Source organism: Cibotium barometz, chromosome 41 (genome assembly GCF_041138505.1).
Source record: "Cibotium barometz isolate CiBa-2024 chromosome 41, ASM4113850v1, whole genome shotgun sequence".
Lineage (NCBI taxonomy): Eukaryota > Viridiplantae > Streptophyta > Polypodiopsida > Cyatheales > Cibotiaceae > Cibotium > Cibotium barometz.
The window spans coordinates 7,754,838-7,772,733 of record NC_141086.1 but is presented as its reverse complement, the minus strand read 5'-3'; the positions used below and the strand labels follow the sequence as shown (position 1 = coordinate 7,772,733).

The 17,896-nt window shown below is 44.9% G+C and overlaps 1 protein-coding gene across 4 annotated transcripts in view; it reads right to left on the bottom strand.

Annotated features, from left to right (window-relative positions):
• Window positions 1–15,340, bottom strand: part of LOC147614659 (uncharacterized) — a 52,608-nt gene extending 37,268 nt beyond the window's left edge. Inside the window, exons 1-4 of one of the 4 annotated variants that reach the window (XM_086779928.1) lie at window positions 15,208–15,340; window positions 14,859–14,959; window positions 14,706–14,768; window positions 13,568–14,613 (exon numbers count right to left, since the gene is read on the bottom strand). In XM_086779928.1, the coding sequence (XP_086636054.1) occupies window positions 13,568–14,613; window positions 14,706–14,768; window positions 14,859–14,861 (1,112 nt within the window). In that variant the 5' untranslated portion in view covers window positions 14,862–14,959; window positions 15,208–15,340. The remainder of the gene's footprint in view (window positions 1–13,567; window positions 14,614–14,705; window positions 14,769–14,858; window positions 14,960–15,207) is intronic. The other 3 variants (XM_086779930.1, XM_086779929.1, XM_086779931.1) reach the window with 3 other exon arrangements.
• Between the last annotated feature and the right edge of the window lie 2,556 nt (window positions 15,341–17,896).

The window sequence follows — 17,896 nt, the reverse complement described above, 5'->3', positions numbered from 1 at the left end:
TTTGCATCAGAAGGTTTCCAAGAGTGTTTAGGGCTGAAAGAAGACTACCCAGAGCTTCCGAGAAGTATGTCCTTTTGTGTGACAAAAGTAACATCTACCCTCCTTCCTGTACTGAGAAAGCTCCTCAGCACTCAACTTGCCACCTGTCTTGCCTGCCTCCGCTTTCTGGTCTGGAGTAAGCTTAGACGCATTGTTCGAGTTCTTGGAGCCAGAGGCTCCCGGGCTCTGTCCTGGGGAAGACCCCGTCTGGTTCTGGCTTTTGCCCCCCGAGGCGTTAGCCTTGGGAGAAGCCGGCTGGGAAGTCTTGGGCTTGCCATCATTGTGTTTCATTTCTGCACTCTGCGCAAGCGAGAGTGCGTCCTCAAAGGTGACTGGTCTAAACATATGCACCTCCCATTGGATTTGCGTGTCCAGGCCATACAAAAACTGCCCTTTCTTGTCCGCATCAGATAAGCCTAATTGTAGACACAAGGTCGAAATTCTATTGGCAAACTGAAGGACTGGTTGCGCATTCTGACGCGCACCCCTGAACTCGTCTTCGAGTCGCTCAAGGTAGTGGGGCGGTAAAAACCGCTGCTTAAGGTCACGGACGAACTCGTCCCACCCATAAGCTGCCATACCTGATCTGGTGTGGGCATGAGCCCACTGAGTCCACCAAGGAATGGCCTCACCTTCCAAGTACCAACTGGCTAAGATCACTTTGTCAATATCTGATTTCCTAACTGCGGCAAAGTAAGCTTCAAATTGATGTAACCATGAATACAGAGTAGTGGGATCGAGTTTACCATTATACTTACTGAAATTCATTTTCTCGGGAAAATGATTCGAGGGCGCCGCCGGTGTCAATCTGGCGTCCAAAGCTCGGAGGTAACGCTCGTGTTCCACTCGTCGCATGGCTTCGTCTTCCCGTTGTCGAATCTCCAATGCACGCATCTGCATCTCAAGCAAGGAGCATGGCTGCGGCTGTGACCCTGCGAGAGGGTCCCTGTGACGAGGATCTGGTATCTGGGATACGGAAGGAGAGGGAGGAGGAGATGGAAAACGCGACGCTGGAGAGCGAGAACGCTCCTCCAGAGCCAAAATCCGCGCCTTCTGTTCATCCAACTTGGTTGTCTGGTCTGCGATTGCTCGCATCATCTGCTGGAACATGTCTTGTACACTCAAGCCGGGTGCCCTAGCTGGGCTGCCTGGTGCACTCTGGTCCCATGGTTCTGGTTCTCTCTCGTCGCCGAAGTTCGCCATAGCGGGAAAATGCAGTTCCTTTCCGGAACGCAATCTGACCATCCACTATCTGTGTGGGAGGCTTCCGGAGGCTTCCGGAGGCTAAAAACCAACCGTCCTTCGAGGGACAGGAGTCACTCCGAAAGGGGTAGTCCACCGGCGTCTAAAAACCAACCACATGAGCGAAAAAATTTTCTGGTTTTCTTTGCTGAATCTTTGTCCTTGAAGTGAGCTCTGATACCCCTGTAATGCTTCGGAGAAGGATCGGTACTTCAAAACTCAGAAAACAGCACTCTTTTCGCAACGGAATTAACGCACAAACTGAAAGACGATGTGCAGAAAATAGAGAGAGAAGGGGGAGATGGAGAGGACACAGTATTGGGTCCCAATTACCCTCTGTAGGGCCCCCACCACGGATGGTGTATTTGCTTTATTAGAATGATGTAAATCTGAAACAAAATACAAAGTACTTGACCTTTTCTTGGCTGGAAAACCTGCCCTTGACCTTCAGTCCTTCACCCCTTTGCTTTAGCAATGTTCTTGGCTGTCCTGGCCCTTGGTTGCTTGGAGCTCTTGGTGAATTATGAGATGGATTCAATGAGATCTTGGCTGGGCTTTTATACCCCTCCCTTCATGCAGTCGGCTGGCTTCAGGGAGCTCCACGACTGAATTTAATCATTAAAGTGTATTCACACTATATTCCCTGCAGTCCAGCCTGCGCATGTTTCTGGGCAGCACCCTGGCTGCTGGACAGTCAACGCATGGGTGTGGGATTGCTCCCTACACCTGGCCGACTAGCTGGGTGGGGTAATAGACCTGTAGGCTACCTGTCCAGCAGCTTGAAAGCTGGCCGATAGCCCCTTCCAGCCCATGCCATGGCTGGTGGGCATATCTTGGGCTCTCCTGGCCCCTTGGGGGTGGTTCTACACCTCCCCCATGCCCATACTAAGAATGCAAAATGCAAAACCTTGCACTGGGGTAGCCCTATGGGCTGGCCCCATCTCTACATGCAAACCTACATGCCTACAGAGGCCTGGCATCCAGTTGCAAACCAGATACACAGCACATCTGACATCATTCCAGAGGGAGACTCACAGCGCGGACTGGCACTGCTTCATGTGCAGGACAATGCACACTGACCTTGGACTCATGTGCAGGACAATGCACACCTGACCTCGGATGACTGAGATGGATCCCTGGCTGACTCGTCCCGGACTGGGCTCACATGGGACCAGTTCACCATCCCAGGTCCTGCACCTTCTGTACAGAAATGTCTACGTGGCATCCAAGTGCGGGATGCACGTGACACCCTGCAAAGTCCTCGACGGTGCGGGAACACATAAACAAGCTGCAAGCCCTTCAGCAGGAAGTCCTACAAGTTGGGAAAGAGATATCATCTGAAGACATGGCCATCACTTTGCTGCCCCACTTGCCTCCTCAGTATTCTGCTTTCTATTCCTCGTTGATTACGAGTGGCAAGCTCAGCACCATTACCTGGGAGGAGCTTGTGCCAATGGTCTTGGACCAGGAGGAACGTTTCACGAACCCTCCTCACAGCGGCGGTTCGAAGGCCTTAACTGGCCAACGGTCAAAAGGCCGGAATAACAACAAGTGCAAAGGAAAGGCTTCACCGGAGAAGTCTTCTGAGAAGAAGCCTGACTCAGAACAAGAGAAGCTGAAGGCCGAAAGATTCTGCAATGATTGTGGTGAGAAAGGCCACTATTGGAGGAAGTGCCCTAAGCGGACAGGGAAGAGTGCTAATTCCTCAGCCTCAACTGCAAAGACTCCGGCATTTGTGCACTTAGAGATGATGGACTCCAACGCTTCATCATCTTCGAGCGAGGAGGCAGTTGGCTTCACCGCGAAGGATACTTTACACAGGAGGGGATGGAGTCAGGCTCCAAGGTTGGAGTGACTCAGATTGGGGAGGAGATCCAGACACGAGGAGATCTACTTCAGGATACAGTTTTACCCTCGGCTCAGGAGCAGTTTCTTGGAGCAGCAAGAGGCAGCCAACTATTGCCCTTCGACAAAGGCAGAGTACCGGGCTGCTTGTGGTGCTTCTTGTGAGGTTGTGTGCTAGGCGAGATTGGGTTTCCACAGAAGGAGCCCACAGTCATCCAGTGCGATAACCAGAGTTGTATAGCTATTGCTCGGAACCCGGTCTTCCATGCCCGGACCAAGCACATAGAGATACAGTATCACTTTGTACGTGAGAAGATCTTGGCTGGTGACATCTTGCTACTTTATTGTTCGACGGAGGACAATGCGACGGACCTCTTCACAAAGTCTCTACCTGAGGCTACGCTCAAGCGGCACTCCAGCTCCCTTGGGTTGATTTCACAACCAAGAGCTGAGAGGGGGTGTTAGAAGTCATCTCCTGTCTATATTTATACACCATGGCCTCTGTTGTGGGTGTGCCCGCCCTGTATAAGGTGTTTTATCATTTTTCCTCACTCCCCGTATTTTTTCCCTATTTTTTCCCATTTTTCCATGGTGTGGATGGATGCTAGATGGTTAGCAAGAGCACCTTGTGGCTGGCTGACTGTCCATTCAGCAGTCGTGTGGCTGGCCGACTGCATATTCAGCAATCGTGGAGGTGCTAGTGGCTGGCCGACTTGCTCCTACAGTCGTGGAGGCCATTTACTGCTGGCCGACTGCTGTATGCAGTCGTGGAGAGCTTTTACAGCAGGTCGACTGCATGCATGGGGCATATAAATAGGCCCCATGCCCCCCACCATCGTATCATTCAGTTATTTGCGGGATCTTGTGTATAGAGAAGAGTTTACACACCTATCTCTCTGTGTTTCTTGTGCTGTCTATTTTCTGCATTCTACTTGCTCTTGTCAACCCAAGTTTGGTTATCATTTCCGCTGCATATTCTGACATGGTATCAGAGCCCTAGGCTCGTGATAGATCTTGGGAGTTTTCTGAGCAAGAGTGGGATAGTTAGGCTGCTGTTTGGTGGACTGTTTTGGACTGTTTGGGAAGAGAAGGTGCAAGAGAAAGGCGGGCTAAGGTGCTGGACAGCCACTTGCAGGTTTTACAGATTTTTTTTCCCCACCCACCCACCCTTTCAGTTTACTCCCCGTGATGGCAAATTTACTAGAGATGGCTGAGAAGCACGTGAAGATTCCGACTCTCCCCACGTTCACAGTGGACTGTTAGTTGGACGGGTCCAATTACGGCATCTGGAAGGTCATGATGGAGTCTGTGCTGGAGTCATATGACCTTGCTGATTTCATCATCATCGGGGTTCCACGGCCGGAAGCAGAGGAAGGGGAGTTACTGTCGACGAGGAAGGACCGAGAGGCACAGGCACACATGTGGGATCGTGTCAACGCCAGGGTCCGGTCATTTATTTTCCTCAACTGCACACCACAAGTAATAAATCATGTAAAGCACATGACGCTGGCGAGAGGCATATGGGAGCACTTGGCTTCTCTTTATAACAGGGTATCTCCCATGAAACGGATCTCCTTGGAAGTGCAGATGCGGGTTATTGACCCTGCAAAGTCCTCAACGATGCGGGAACACATAAACAAGCTGCAGGCCCTTCAGCAAGAAGTCCTACAAGTTGGGAAAGAGATATCATCTGAAGACATGGCCATCACTTTGCTGTCCCACTTGCCTGCTCAGTATTCTACTTTCTATTCCTCGTTGATTACGAGTGGCAGGCTCTGCACCATTACCTGGGAGGAGCTTGTGCCAATGGTCTTGGACCAGAAGGAACATTTCACGAACCCTCCTCACAGCGGCGGTTCGAAGGCCTTAACTGGCCAATGGTCGAAAGACCGGAATAACAACAAGGGCAAAGGGAAGGCTTCACCGGAGAAGTCTTCTGAGAAGAAGCCTGACTCAGAACGAGAGAAGCTGAAGGCCGAAAGATTCTGCAATGATTGTGGTGAGAAAGGCCACTATTGGAGGAAGTGCCCTAAGCGGACAGGGAAGAGTGTTGATTCCTCAGCCTCAGCTACAAAGACTCCGGCATTTGTGCACTTAGAGATGATGGACTCCGACGCTTCATCATCTTCAAGCGAGGAGGCAGTTGGCTTCACCGCGAAGGATACTTTACACAGGAGGGGATGGAGTCAGGCTCCAAGGTTGGAGTGACTCAGATTGGGGAGGAGATCCAGACACGAGGAGATCTACTTCTTCAGGATACAGTTTTACCCTCGACTCAGGAGCAGTTTCTTGGAGCAGCAAGAGGCAGCCAACTATTGCCCTTTCTTCGACAGAGGCAGAGTACCGGGCTGCTTGTGGTGCTGCTTGTGAGGTTGTGTGGCTGGCCGCTGCGGAGGCTGCTAGGCGAGATTGGGTTTCCACAGAAGGAGCCCATAGTCATCCAGTGCGATAACCAGAGTTGTATAGCTATTGCTCAAAACCCGGTCTTCCATGCCCGTGTTAGAATTAATGAGGTCAATCTAATGTGCACAATGCACAATGGACATTAATAAATGTATGGACATGAATAAGTGGTACAAAACCTTTGTAAGTGGTTATGACTTTTTATTGATAATAATAATATATGCATGAAGGGAATCGTGGGATTTCACATCCCTACGGTTTTCATTTCTCAACCGCTCTCTTCCTTCTCTCTCACGTGTGATCCTCATGCACATTTCAGCACTTAATCTTTGCACAATTTCATGGTATCAGAGCAAAACGTGTAGAGGAGAAGAAGGGGGTTCCAGGGATAGCAAAAACGCAGGAAAGAGAGAGCATGGAGAAAAACGATTTCTGTCCAGGGGTGACCAGCATTGATTTAGAGGGTTCAAATCCCTAATTCAAGTCCCATGCAATCCCAGGAAAGAGGCGATTTGAAGGAGCAAGCACCATAGAAGCAAAGCGACCTGTTTTGATGCAAATCGATGGAGAATTGGGCCCCAAATCAGAGGCGATTTCTTGCATGAAGAATTGGAGATGATTCAGCCCTCAAAGGTGAGCAAATCAGTCCCAAAACGAAGCCAATTTGATCAATGGAAGGTATGAAAATCTGAAATTAGGGTTTCAGCCCTGTTTTTCTTCCAAAATTTGATGGAAAACTTGCCCAAATTGGGGCAAATGAATGATTAATTGATGGCCCTATCAATGGGTTTCCAAATCATGGAGAAAGTTGAGGCAAATGTTGCCCAAGTTGCTGTCCAAGAAGAAATTACTGCTCCAGCCATGCATGTGATGTTCAAGGGACCACATACTTGCTGATTTTTCAAGCCAAAGTGGAGCATTTCATGTTTGAAGTGTCAAACTTGAAGTTAGGACCTGATTTTATGTCAAAAATGGAAGTAAAGTGCTGCTGTCCACAACCCATGTGTTTGGGCATGTCAAGGCCCTTGAAGACTTGAAGAATTTTGCATTCAAAGGATTGCCCGGGAAGAGGGCTAATGGCATGTATGACCAGCAAAGAGCAAGGTCAAAGATCAACCATGAAGCTGATGGAAAGCTGCAACATGTTGGTAATGTATGTAGCATTTAAATTATGACAAATTAAAGGTCATTTGTGGAAGAGTGGTGCTGTCCATTGTGTGGTTATTGAACCACATTAATCTCCATTGTGTGGAGAAGATTTCCTCACTAAGTGTGTGCTGTCCAAAAGCCTACATGGCAGAGGCAAAGCTTGATATGCTGATCCTACCGGAGAGTGGGAAGTTGGATGGGAAAAATTATCCCATTTGGAAGTTCAAGTTAAAGAATATTCTCAAGGTGAAGGACTTGTGGGACATCACGAATGGCAAGGAAGAAAGACCAACCGTGAGAAGACCCATGATCACCGAGGTTCTTGAAGAGAATCAAAGACAGCTTGAAGAGGAAAGATATGAAAGAGAACTCCTTCAAAGGGAGAAGTATGATAGGAGAGCACAAATGGCTCTTGTCTACATCAACATGAATGTGAAGGACAGCATTATTCCACAAATAAGTAGTGCTTCAACCTCAAATGAAGCATGGGGCATACTTCAAGGCCTTTATGAATCGGTAAACACAACAAGGTTGCTGTTTTTAAAGCAAAAGTTACACACATTTAAGAAGGAATCTAGTGAGTCAATCACATCTTATTTGACTCGCTTAAAGGATATTACTGATCAGCTTGTGTCGGTGGATGAGATGGTGAGTGATGTAGATATGGTGAGCATTGCAATGAATGGGCTCACAATGAATGAGCCTAACTCCCCATGGCAACAACTAGTTACTTCTCTCATGGTGAGAGAATCTACACCATCATTTGAAGAGCTGAGTGCTTTTCTTCTCCAAGAAGAGCTAAGAAGACAAGGGAATAGCACAAAAAGTGTCAAAGCAAAGGATGAAGCTTTCAATGTCAAAGGCAAACCATGGCGTGGCCGTGGTAGAGGAGGAACTTGGAGAAACAATGAAAGGCAAAATCAGACCAGCAATGAAGAAGGGGGAGATTCAAGCTCTTCCCATGATGATAGAAGAGGCTACACCTCTCGTGGAAGAGGTAATTATAGAGGCAATTCAAGAGGAAACTTTAGAGGAGGCTCAAGAGGAGGCTTCAACAACAATCCAAGAGGTAAAGGTCCCTGTTTTTATTGTGGTAAAGATGGCCATATTGAAAGTGAATGTAGAATCAAACAACATGCACAAAGCATGAGAGGTAGGGGGAGAGGCTTCTCCAACTACTCAAGAAAGCAAAACAGCAATTATGTGGAAGAAGATAGCCCACATGATGGAAGACAAAGCAAAGATGAGTTCCTTTTGATGGCTGAATCAACTCACTCTCATTACAAAGGAGAATGGTATGTTGATTCGGGAGCTACAGCCCATATGACGGGCAATGGTGATTGGTTTTCTTCTTATGTTGATGAAGGCAACAAAAACAAAGTGGTTTTGGGTGATGATAGCACTCAAAGCATTGAAGGACATGGTGATATACCAATCAAGCTCAGAAATGGTGACACAGGTATGCTTAAAGATGTGCTTTGGATTCCTAATCTTGCACGAAATTTGCTTTCCGTTGGCTGTATTACAGACCAGCACATGTCCGTGGAGTTCTTTAAGGACCATTTTATCATAAAAGACCTTGAGAAGCATGGTGAAGAGGTGGCCCGTGGCATACGAAGCAATGACAAGCTGTATAAGCTGATTACAATGGGTGGACAGCAAGTTCTGATGACTCAAAAAGCTGAATTATCTCATTTATGGCATAGGAGGTATGGTCACTTGCATATTGAAGCATTGAAGTATCTTCATGACAAAGGCTTGGTGACGGGCTTACCCAAGATTGAAGGAATACCGGGAGTATGTGAGCCTTGTGTTCTTGGCAAGCATGCAAGGGCTCCATTTCCAAAAGCAAGCTCATTTAGAGCAAGGAGGCCACTTGTATTGGTTCATAGTGACTTATGGGGACCAGCCCAAAGACCTTCATTGGGTGGTGCACGGTATTTCCTCTCCCTTATTGATGATTACTCAAGGAAGTGTTGGCTGTTTTTTCTCAAACATAAGTCAGATGTACTTGAAGTCTTCAAAGAATGGAAAGCTCAAGCTGAAAATGAAGCAAGACAAAGGATAAAGATACTCCGGACTGATCGGGGAGGTGAGTTTAACTCGGAGGCTTTTGATTCTCATTGTATGGAGCATGGCATCTTTAGGCAATTAACCGCAGCATATAGTGCACAACAAAATGGAGTGGCTGAGAGAAAGAACCGCACTCTTGTGGAAGCGGCAAGATGCATGTTGAAGGATGCAAATATTGGATCAAATTTTTGGGCCGAAGCTGTCCAAACAGCCGTGTACCTCCAAAATAGATCACCAACTAAAGTGTTGGATGGAAAGACACCCGAAGAGGTATATTCCGGATATAAACCCAATGTTTCTCACTTGAGGGTTTTTGGTTGTGTTGCATATGCACATGTTCCCAAAGAAAGGAGGCAAAAGCTTGATGATAAGTCAAGAAAGTGTATCTTCATAGGATACTCTACACACTCCAAAGCATATAAGTTGTATGATCCGGTTGCAAGGAAGATCATAATCAGCCGGGATGTGATCTTCAATGAAGGTACCTTTGCTGTCCATAATGATGAAATTCATGAAGTTGATGATCAACTAATCTTTTATGAGATTGATGAAGACACAGGTGCTCGTGTTCTTGATGAAAATCAGCAAAAGCATAAGGGACCAGCCACTAATGATGATATGGGACATCCTCAAAGTCCTCAAGGGGCTGTCTCAAACAGTCCAAGGAGAATCTCACATGATGGGGGAGGTGAGACAGCACCTACCCATGTTAAAAAGCTTCCAAAATGGTACATAAAGACCATAGAAGATGGTCAAATGAAGGAGCAGCCAGAATCTAGTATTGAAGGTGAAAAACGAAGCCAAAGATTGAAGAGCAAACATTCAGCCAATGTCAATTTAGCACTCATGGCAAGAGTGTTAAGTGAAGAAGAGCCAGATTCTTTTGAAGAAGCCAACAAGAGCAAAGAGTGGAGGACAGCCATGGAAGAAGAATATAATTCCATTATGAAGAATGATACGTGGAGTCTTGTTGATCTTCCACATGGGAAGAAAGCCATAGGAACAAAATGGGTATATAAGATCAAATACAAAGCTGATGGTACTCTTGAAAAATACAAAGCAAGGCTGGTTGCAAAAGGCTATGTGCAACAAGAAGGTATAGATTATGAAGAAACCTTTGCTCCCGTGGCAAAGATGAATACTATAAGAGTTGTTTTGGCTGTAGCAACTCATCATGATTGGGAGATTGCTCAAATGGATGTCAAGAGTGCCTTCCTCAACGGCATTCTTGAAGAGGAGGTATATGTGTCGCAGCCAAAAGGATTTGAAGTCAAAGGCAAAGAAAAGCTGGTATGCAAGCTCAAGAAAGCATTGTATGGATTAAAGCAAGCTCCACGTGCATGGTACTCAAGGATTGATGAGTATTTGCTGTCCAATGGCTTCATGAGAAGTAAAAGTGATCCAAACTTATATATATTTCAGCATAATGAAGATCTTTTGCTTCTAATAGTGTATGTTGATGATCTAGTTATCACAGGAAGTAATAGCTCTCTTATTGACAAGATAAAGAGGAGCTTATCCATGGAATATGATATGAAAGATTTGGGCCAACTTCATTATTGTCTTGGTATTGAAGTATGGCGTCAAGAGAATAGCATGTTTCTCACACAATCAAAGTATATCAAAGATGTGCTTGAGAAGTTTGATATGGCTGATTCAAAAGCTCTTTCTACTCCAATGGAAGTCAATGAAAAGCTCACATCAAGTGGAGATCAAAGAAAGGTGGATCCTACCGCTTATAGGCAGCTTGTGGGCAGCCTTATATATGCAACAATAACTCGGCCAGATTTATCATATGCAGTTAGTATGCTCAGCCAATACATGGCTGATCCAAGAGAACCTCATTTAAAATCAGCAAAGCGGGTGTTGAGATATCTTAAAGGTACATTCAACTATGGTATTGAATATAATTCAGCATGTACTCTCACTTTGGCTGGCTACTGTGACTCAGATTGGGCCAGCAGTGTTGAAGATAGAAGATCTACTTCAGGTTATTGTTTTTCTCTTGGAAGTGGAGCAATATCATGGAAAAGTAAGAAGCAACCCACCGTTGCTTTATCATCTACTGAAGCTGAGTATATTTCAGCAAAGAGTGCAACATGTGAAGCTATATGGCTGAGAAGAATCATGGAAGAAATCAAAGTGAAGCAGGCTGATCCAACAATAATATATTGTGACAATCAAAGTTGCATACAAATAGCAAAGAATCCAGTGTTTCATGCACGTACAAAGCATATTGAAATACAATATCATTTTGTACGGGAAAAGGTGCAATCAAAGGAGATAGAGCTGATTTATTGCTCTACTGAAGACCAAGCAGCGGATATACTCACAAAAGCTCTCTCAAAGGATAAGTTTGAAAAGTTTAGAAATATGTTGGGTGTAAAAGAAAATAGATTGATCATTAAGGGGGAGTGTCAGAATTAATGAGGTCAATCTAATGTGCACAATGCACAATGGACATTAATAAATGTATGGACATGAATAAGTGGTACAAAACCTTTGTAAGTGGTTATGACTTTTTATTGATAATAATAATATATGCATGAAGGGAATCGTGGGATTTCACATCCCTACGGTTTTCATTTCTCAACCGCTCTCTTCCTTCTCTCTCACGTGTGATCCTCATGCACATTTCAGCACTTAATCTTTGCACAATTTCAGCCCGAACCAAGCACATAGAGATACAGTATCACTTTGTACGTGAGAAGTGGCTGGTGACATCTTGCTACTTTATTGTTCGACGGAGGACAATGCAGCGGACCTCTTCACGAAGTCTCTACCTCAGGCTACGCTCAGGCGGCACTCCAGCTCGCTTGGGTTGATTTCACAGCCAGGAGCTGGGAGGGGGTGTTAGAAGTCATCTCCTGTCTATATTAATACTCCAGGGCCTCTGTTGTGGGTGTGCCCGCCCTGTATAAGGTGTTTTATCATTTTTCCTCACTCCCCGTATTTTTTCCCATTTTTCCATGGTGTGGATGGATGCCAGATGGTTAGCAGGAGTACCTTGTGGCTGGCTGATTGTCCATTTAGCAGTCGTGTGGCTGGCCGACTGCATATTCAGCAGTCGTGGAGGTGCTGGTGGCTAGCCGACTTGCTCCTACAGTCGTGGAGGCCATTTACTGTTGGCCGACTGCTGTATGCAGTCGTGGAGAGCTTTTACAGCAGGCCGACTGCATGCATGGGGCATATAAATAGGCCCCATGCCCCCCACCATTGTATCATTCAGTTATTTGCGGGATCTTGTGTATAGAGAAGAGTTTACACACCTATCTCTCTGTGTTTCTTGTGCTGTCTATTTTCTGCATTCTACTTGCTCTTGTCAACCCAAGTTTGGTTATCATTTCCGCTGCATATTCTGACAATAACATACCCCCCTCTTGAAAAAATAGCAAGCGTCCTCAATTGCACTCCATAACACAGTAAGCATCCAATGAAGAAAGAGTCCCCATATGTCAAAAGCAATGCCCCTCCAGTGTATCTGGGTGATGAAACAATCATCCTGGACAATAAGGCCACACTGTCACATCACACCATGTCAAGCTACACCAGCCATACATCATTACATGTATGTCATCTCAGGCTCCACATGCCACACATGAATAGTAGAAAAAATAGAAGCTGTAAGAAATTTTGTGACAGCATAGCTAAGCCTGATGATCTGATACCACTATAACATGCACGGAGCTATGTGTCTTCTTGCGGCCCTAAGCACACTGCATAGGAACTCTTGATGCAAGAACAATCAACATAGACAGAAAATAGAGAGAGAGGAGTGCTGTAATTTCAGTATATTTCTTTAGTACAAAAAGGTACAATATTCTGTGGCCTTTGGCCTTCCCAAAAAGGAGACATAAAGCCTAATCTGGACCTCGAGGGTCCTATCCAAGACTTGACTCCATATAGGAGAGAGGTAACTAACAATGAGCGATGTTGTGCCCTTTATAGGCCCATGGCAGCCAGGCCATCTGGCCAACTGCTGTCGGCCAGCTCCAGTGGACACCAAAAACACATGAACACTGCCGACCTGAGGTAAATCTCTGCAATGCCTAAGCTTTTCCTGAGCTTGTCTGAAAAAATGAGGGATTAGTTTTGGATCAGCTATGTCCATGTGCATGCACATGACATCGAAAATCTAGCATTGGGCACAAGAAATACTCGTTTGCCCTGCCTGAAGCCAATGGAGATGGGAGGAATGATGCAACGCAATGACAAAGCAATGGCTACTGGTCCATGTTTGCTGGGCAACACTAATCACCAAGTTGCTCCAAAAAATAGGCAATTGCCGAGGATATGGCAAGTGGGGTGCTGCAGCTTTCTTAAATTCTAGAGAATCTAGTTTCGCCCAAGCCAAAGCTCCAAATGTACTGCTCCTCTTTATCATGTTTTTTCCTGTGGCAAACTGAGAGCACAACCTAATCTGCAGTAGCCAGCTTGTCAGTGTCACTGTTGGTGAAACTACTTCACAAGCATCTAAGCACAACATAATTGGCATCTGTCAGCTTGACAATATCTGTGCAGCTATGACCACTTTGCAGAAAGGGCCTCATCAAATCTCCAAGGCACCTGCCACTACACCAGGTGACAGAAGAATGTAGAGGCTGCGTAGACTGGACCAAGCACGAGGCTTCAACAGAAGCCAGCCACATGCAACTCCCTGTGCAAGCAGACAGGTCGCAGTAGGTTTGCAGAAAGTACACAAGCGTAGTCCCTAACATATCATAATGTACGTATTCAAAAATGCAGGTACAAACTAAACAAATGGGGGAAGGACAGGTGACACACACAATGAGACGCTAGCAAACAGTGTACATACTTGCTCCCTTTGTCAGCAAGACCATAAAGAAGTTCCAGTTGGTTTTGTAAAGCAGCCACCGCTGCCCTCAGCTTTTGATTCTCTGTTTGCTCCCTTGCACACACTTCCTCCGGGTTGGTCATAATCTCCCCTCCATTCTCGTGGTCATTCTGCAGAAACGCTCCAAATCTACTTGAACCACCGTTGTAAAGCGGAGTCTCAGCTGGGGCTGCACATTCAAGCTCAAGTTTAGCCCTCCTTGAACCTTTTCGAGTTGATTTCTTTGTTGTGTTGGAAGCTATTCCTCTTGCTTTACTTGTCACAGCTGAAGCAATAAGTGTGGTCCCCACTTCCTTGTCAGAGGGTACTTTTGAGTGTATTGTCCCCTGAGATCTATTTTTAGTGGCTAGTTTTGCTCCCACAGCTCCTTCTACATGCTTATCGTGTGTTCTGCGACAAGAACCATGCTGGAAGCCATAAGCAGCAGTCATACCAATGTCAGAACCAACTCTATGTATCTGACCAGTTTCTTGTTTCCTCTTACACCTCCTCAAACTTTGAGGTCGAGAACCACCAGCCTGCAACATTCCTTTCACATTGCCAAAATCTCCATTTACTTGTTCCATCTCCATTGCTTCTACCTGCTCATCTTGTGCCTTGCCGAAAGCCCTACTCTGGTGACCCACAACAGTTTCCTTACAGCGAGCCAAGTTGGGGTTAACCCTGTGTATCTTAATGCTTTCTTGCTTCCTCTTCCGCCGCCTCAAACTTTGACAGAGGTCCTCTTCTTGCTCCATTTCTAATGGTTTCTCGAGGTCAATAAAATCAGTTCCATGTAGCTCCTTTGCTGAATTGAACTGAACCGGGCTCTCTCTCTCTCTGTCTTCATCTCCTCCTTGACCAGAGACGCGCCATTCCAAGATTCCCGTCCCCAGGGTTTGTCGCAAAGTAGAGTTGATGTCTCTCATCGTTATGTTTTCTCCAGATAAACAAAGACCTTCCTTCGTATTACGGTCAGCCCTTCTGCACTGCATCCTAACCGGTGGATTATGGCTCAATCTGGAATCCTTACATCCAAGCAAGATGTCAGTTGTGCCGTCCAATCATTGCCCTAGGAAACCTTGGAATGCCTTGCTTATGCTGAAGAATCTGATACCACCTGTATAACTGCAGCTGTGAAAACTTCCCGCATATAAATCCACATCCACTTATAGCAATGCTCCTGAATTTCAAGAAACATCATAAAAGATAATTAAATCATGCAAGATCATTAATGTAGACTCATAGAAGAGGTAAAAGGCACACAAATAACCATCAACAAGGTTTAGGCCCGCCGTTAGGATTCCATGAGCGAAAATCAGCCACGAAGAAATGTGTAGCAAGGATCAAGGTAGCCTCCCTAGCGATGGATTCCTGAAAAGGAAACCCTAACCTGCGTGACTCTAACATCGAAAATACAGGAATACACAGTCGAAGCTTAGAGAGATGTCGCGCAACAGAATAGATCAAGAAGGAAGCCGGGAGGAAAAACCCTAGCAATGGAGCGCTGCGAGGGAGATGCTTGACGCAAACGGTAAGGGTCGAAACCTGAAAACTAACCCTAGCCTTAACCGTAAACCATAGCTGTAGCAACTCTGACTGAGGTATATACAGGAACATACCTGGCGCGAGCTGAAGCGAGGGCCTTTCCGTGAAGAAGACGGCGTGGATCCTGCTCGCGAGCACAGAAAGACGCTGGGAAAAACTAGTCAGAGGCCAAAGAAAAGAAAGAGAGAGACAGAAGGAGCACCGGCTCGACCGGCTGGCCCCGGTAAACCCAACGTTTTATTCCTGATTTAAGGTTTTTTGTACCCTCTTCATTGGCAATTGTTTTATTTTGGCACGTTTCTAAGCTTGGGTTTTCACATATATGCCCTCTTATGTACCTTGATTTTTTAATATATATGAGAACCATCATCATACATAAAGAGGGGTCTTTTGTACCGGTATTCTGTACCCCTCTCTAGAGAGGTATTTTGTACCCCTCTTTATTAACATTTTATTAGGTATTTTGTACCCTCTTCATTAACAAATATCACACATGCCTAAACCTCTAAAGCTTGTGCTTTCCTTGTACAAGTTTCACATATATATGCTCTCTTAGCATATCCATCTTGACCCGTATACATATGAAAAACATACTCGAACATGTGTTGGATGATCCTTTCATCTTTTTGTGCATAGTGTGAATCTTTTTATGACCATTCGCTTCACCAAAAATTAATGACAAAGGGTAAAACTAAGATTTATCATGGCCTAGACACATGAAAGTATAAGATTCATCAATATAGGAGAGAGATTGTTGTACAAACCACCTAAACTATGTACTAGGATTTACCATGGTTTAGACACATGAAAGTACAAGATTCATCAATATAGGAGAGAGATGGTTGTACAAACCACCTCAAGTATGTGGAAAATCTGATATTATTTCATTATCTTAGAACTTGTACAATGATTTTAAGTGAAATCCATCATTTCAACACTAATCACAAACAAAAGTGTGTGACTCCAAAAATTATGATCTTGGACTAAGGGATATGACCAAACCTAAGAGAGTTAACATCCTATCAGTAGCGAGCGCACCAACCCCAAATGTGAGAGAAAGGGGGTATTTACACTACTATGCCAAGGTAGTATGGGCCTCAACGAACCCTATGGAAAGTGACAAACCCCTTTTACACTATGTCCAAAAATGAACTAGCTCTCTCGTCCAAAGTCCTAGACTCTACATGCTTGCCTCCAGTGCACCTTTCATCATAAAGTTAAAGGAGGTCACACTTTACACGCAATAACTCTTAACCACTTTATACACAATGACTCTCAACCATAATCTCTTTGTCCACAATACATAATTCTACATATGCCATTGCTCTTACATATTCCCTTCATCCAAACATATCCTCGAATTAATAACACCTTGACTTTTTTCACTTACAACCTAGCAAGTGCATAGAATCCATAATAATGTGGGACAAGATGTTATACTCGGTTCAAAGGGATGGTAGGGAGTAGAACTCGGTATTGTAGCTTCTACACAACAACCCCTAGAGCCATCAATGGTAGTTGCACCCGACATCACCAAAGCTTCATTACCATTGAAGCAATCACTAGCCAGTTCACCCAAAGTTCCTTGTGTGGTTCCCATAGGATTTCCTCCAAGGCCATGTAGTCCTCAAAAAGAACCAAAAAAGATCAATGAACCTTCTAGCCCCACCTCAAAAAAGATCAATGAACCTTCTAGCCCCCCCTCAAAGAAAATACCACACAAAATAATGGCAAGTGGGATAAATACTTTAGTTAGCCCAAGAGCTATATTTGAAAAGTTCAATCACCTTGAGAGACATGCCACTACAGTAGCTGCTACATTGTGTGCTAAACCAGCTATGGTCTCAACTGCGATAGCTTCAGCACCACAATGAAAGTGTATTGAGTTGGCTAGTGCCTATGGAAAATATCTCTTTAGTGCATTGATGGATAATAAATCTCCACATAATTAACTTTCATTTTTTTGCTTGGTGTCAAGGAAAATCCTAGCTTGAACCAAGTGACATGAGAGTAAATGGAAACAACAAGAAAAACACTAAGATGCTTAGTTTGCTAAAAATTGACATCTCTTATTGCAATGAGCACTTCATTGGTAGTGTTTTGGTCATGCATATGGACAAATTCAATGGTCCAATCATCCTTGGCCACAATTGGTGATACTGGTCATTAGCAGCCAACGGTTGATGAAAGTGTTCCAATCATCGTTGGTAATAATTGGTCATTAGCAACCGATGGTACAGAGGATTTGGTTGATGAAAGTGGGAGTACAACAAAATCTCTTGATTTCAAGGCCTTACACTCCATGCACCTTTCATTGCATCTGCTCACTTCCAAGGAGAGACATAGGGAAGAAGCCTTAAGCTCAAATACACATAGTATTACCCCCTTCAGTCCACTTACACAAACCTTATCTAGTGGTTCACAAACTTCATTTCTTACATCTAACTCCCTAAGAAAGAAGAACCGCTGCAACATTAAAAAAAGGTTATTAATGCCTACATGTCAAGAGGACAAAATAACTTCTTCAACTGCATAGCCCAAACTAGTAAAATCAAAGAGAAAGAGAAGAAATGACCATGGCAACACAAACCCACATGTTACTCAATGTTGGTTTCCAAAAAGGCTTTTGCAAGCACACAGCTACTTTGAAGGTAACATTTGGATTTGTGTTCCCAAAAAAAAAAAGCACTAGACAACTTGCCCAAGTACATTAGAGTCTTATCATTGGAATCTAATCCTAGCTTGCATTACTCTAAAGTCCAT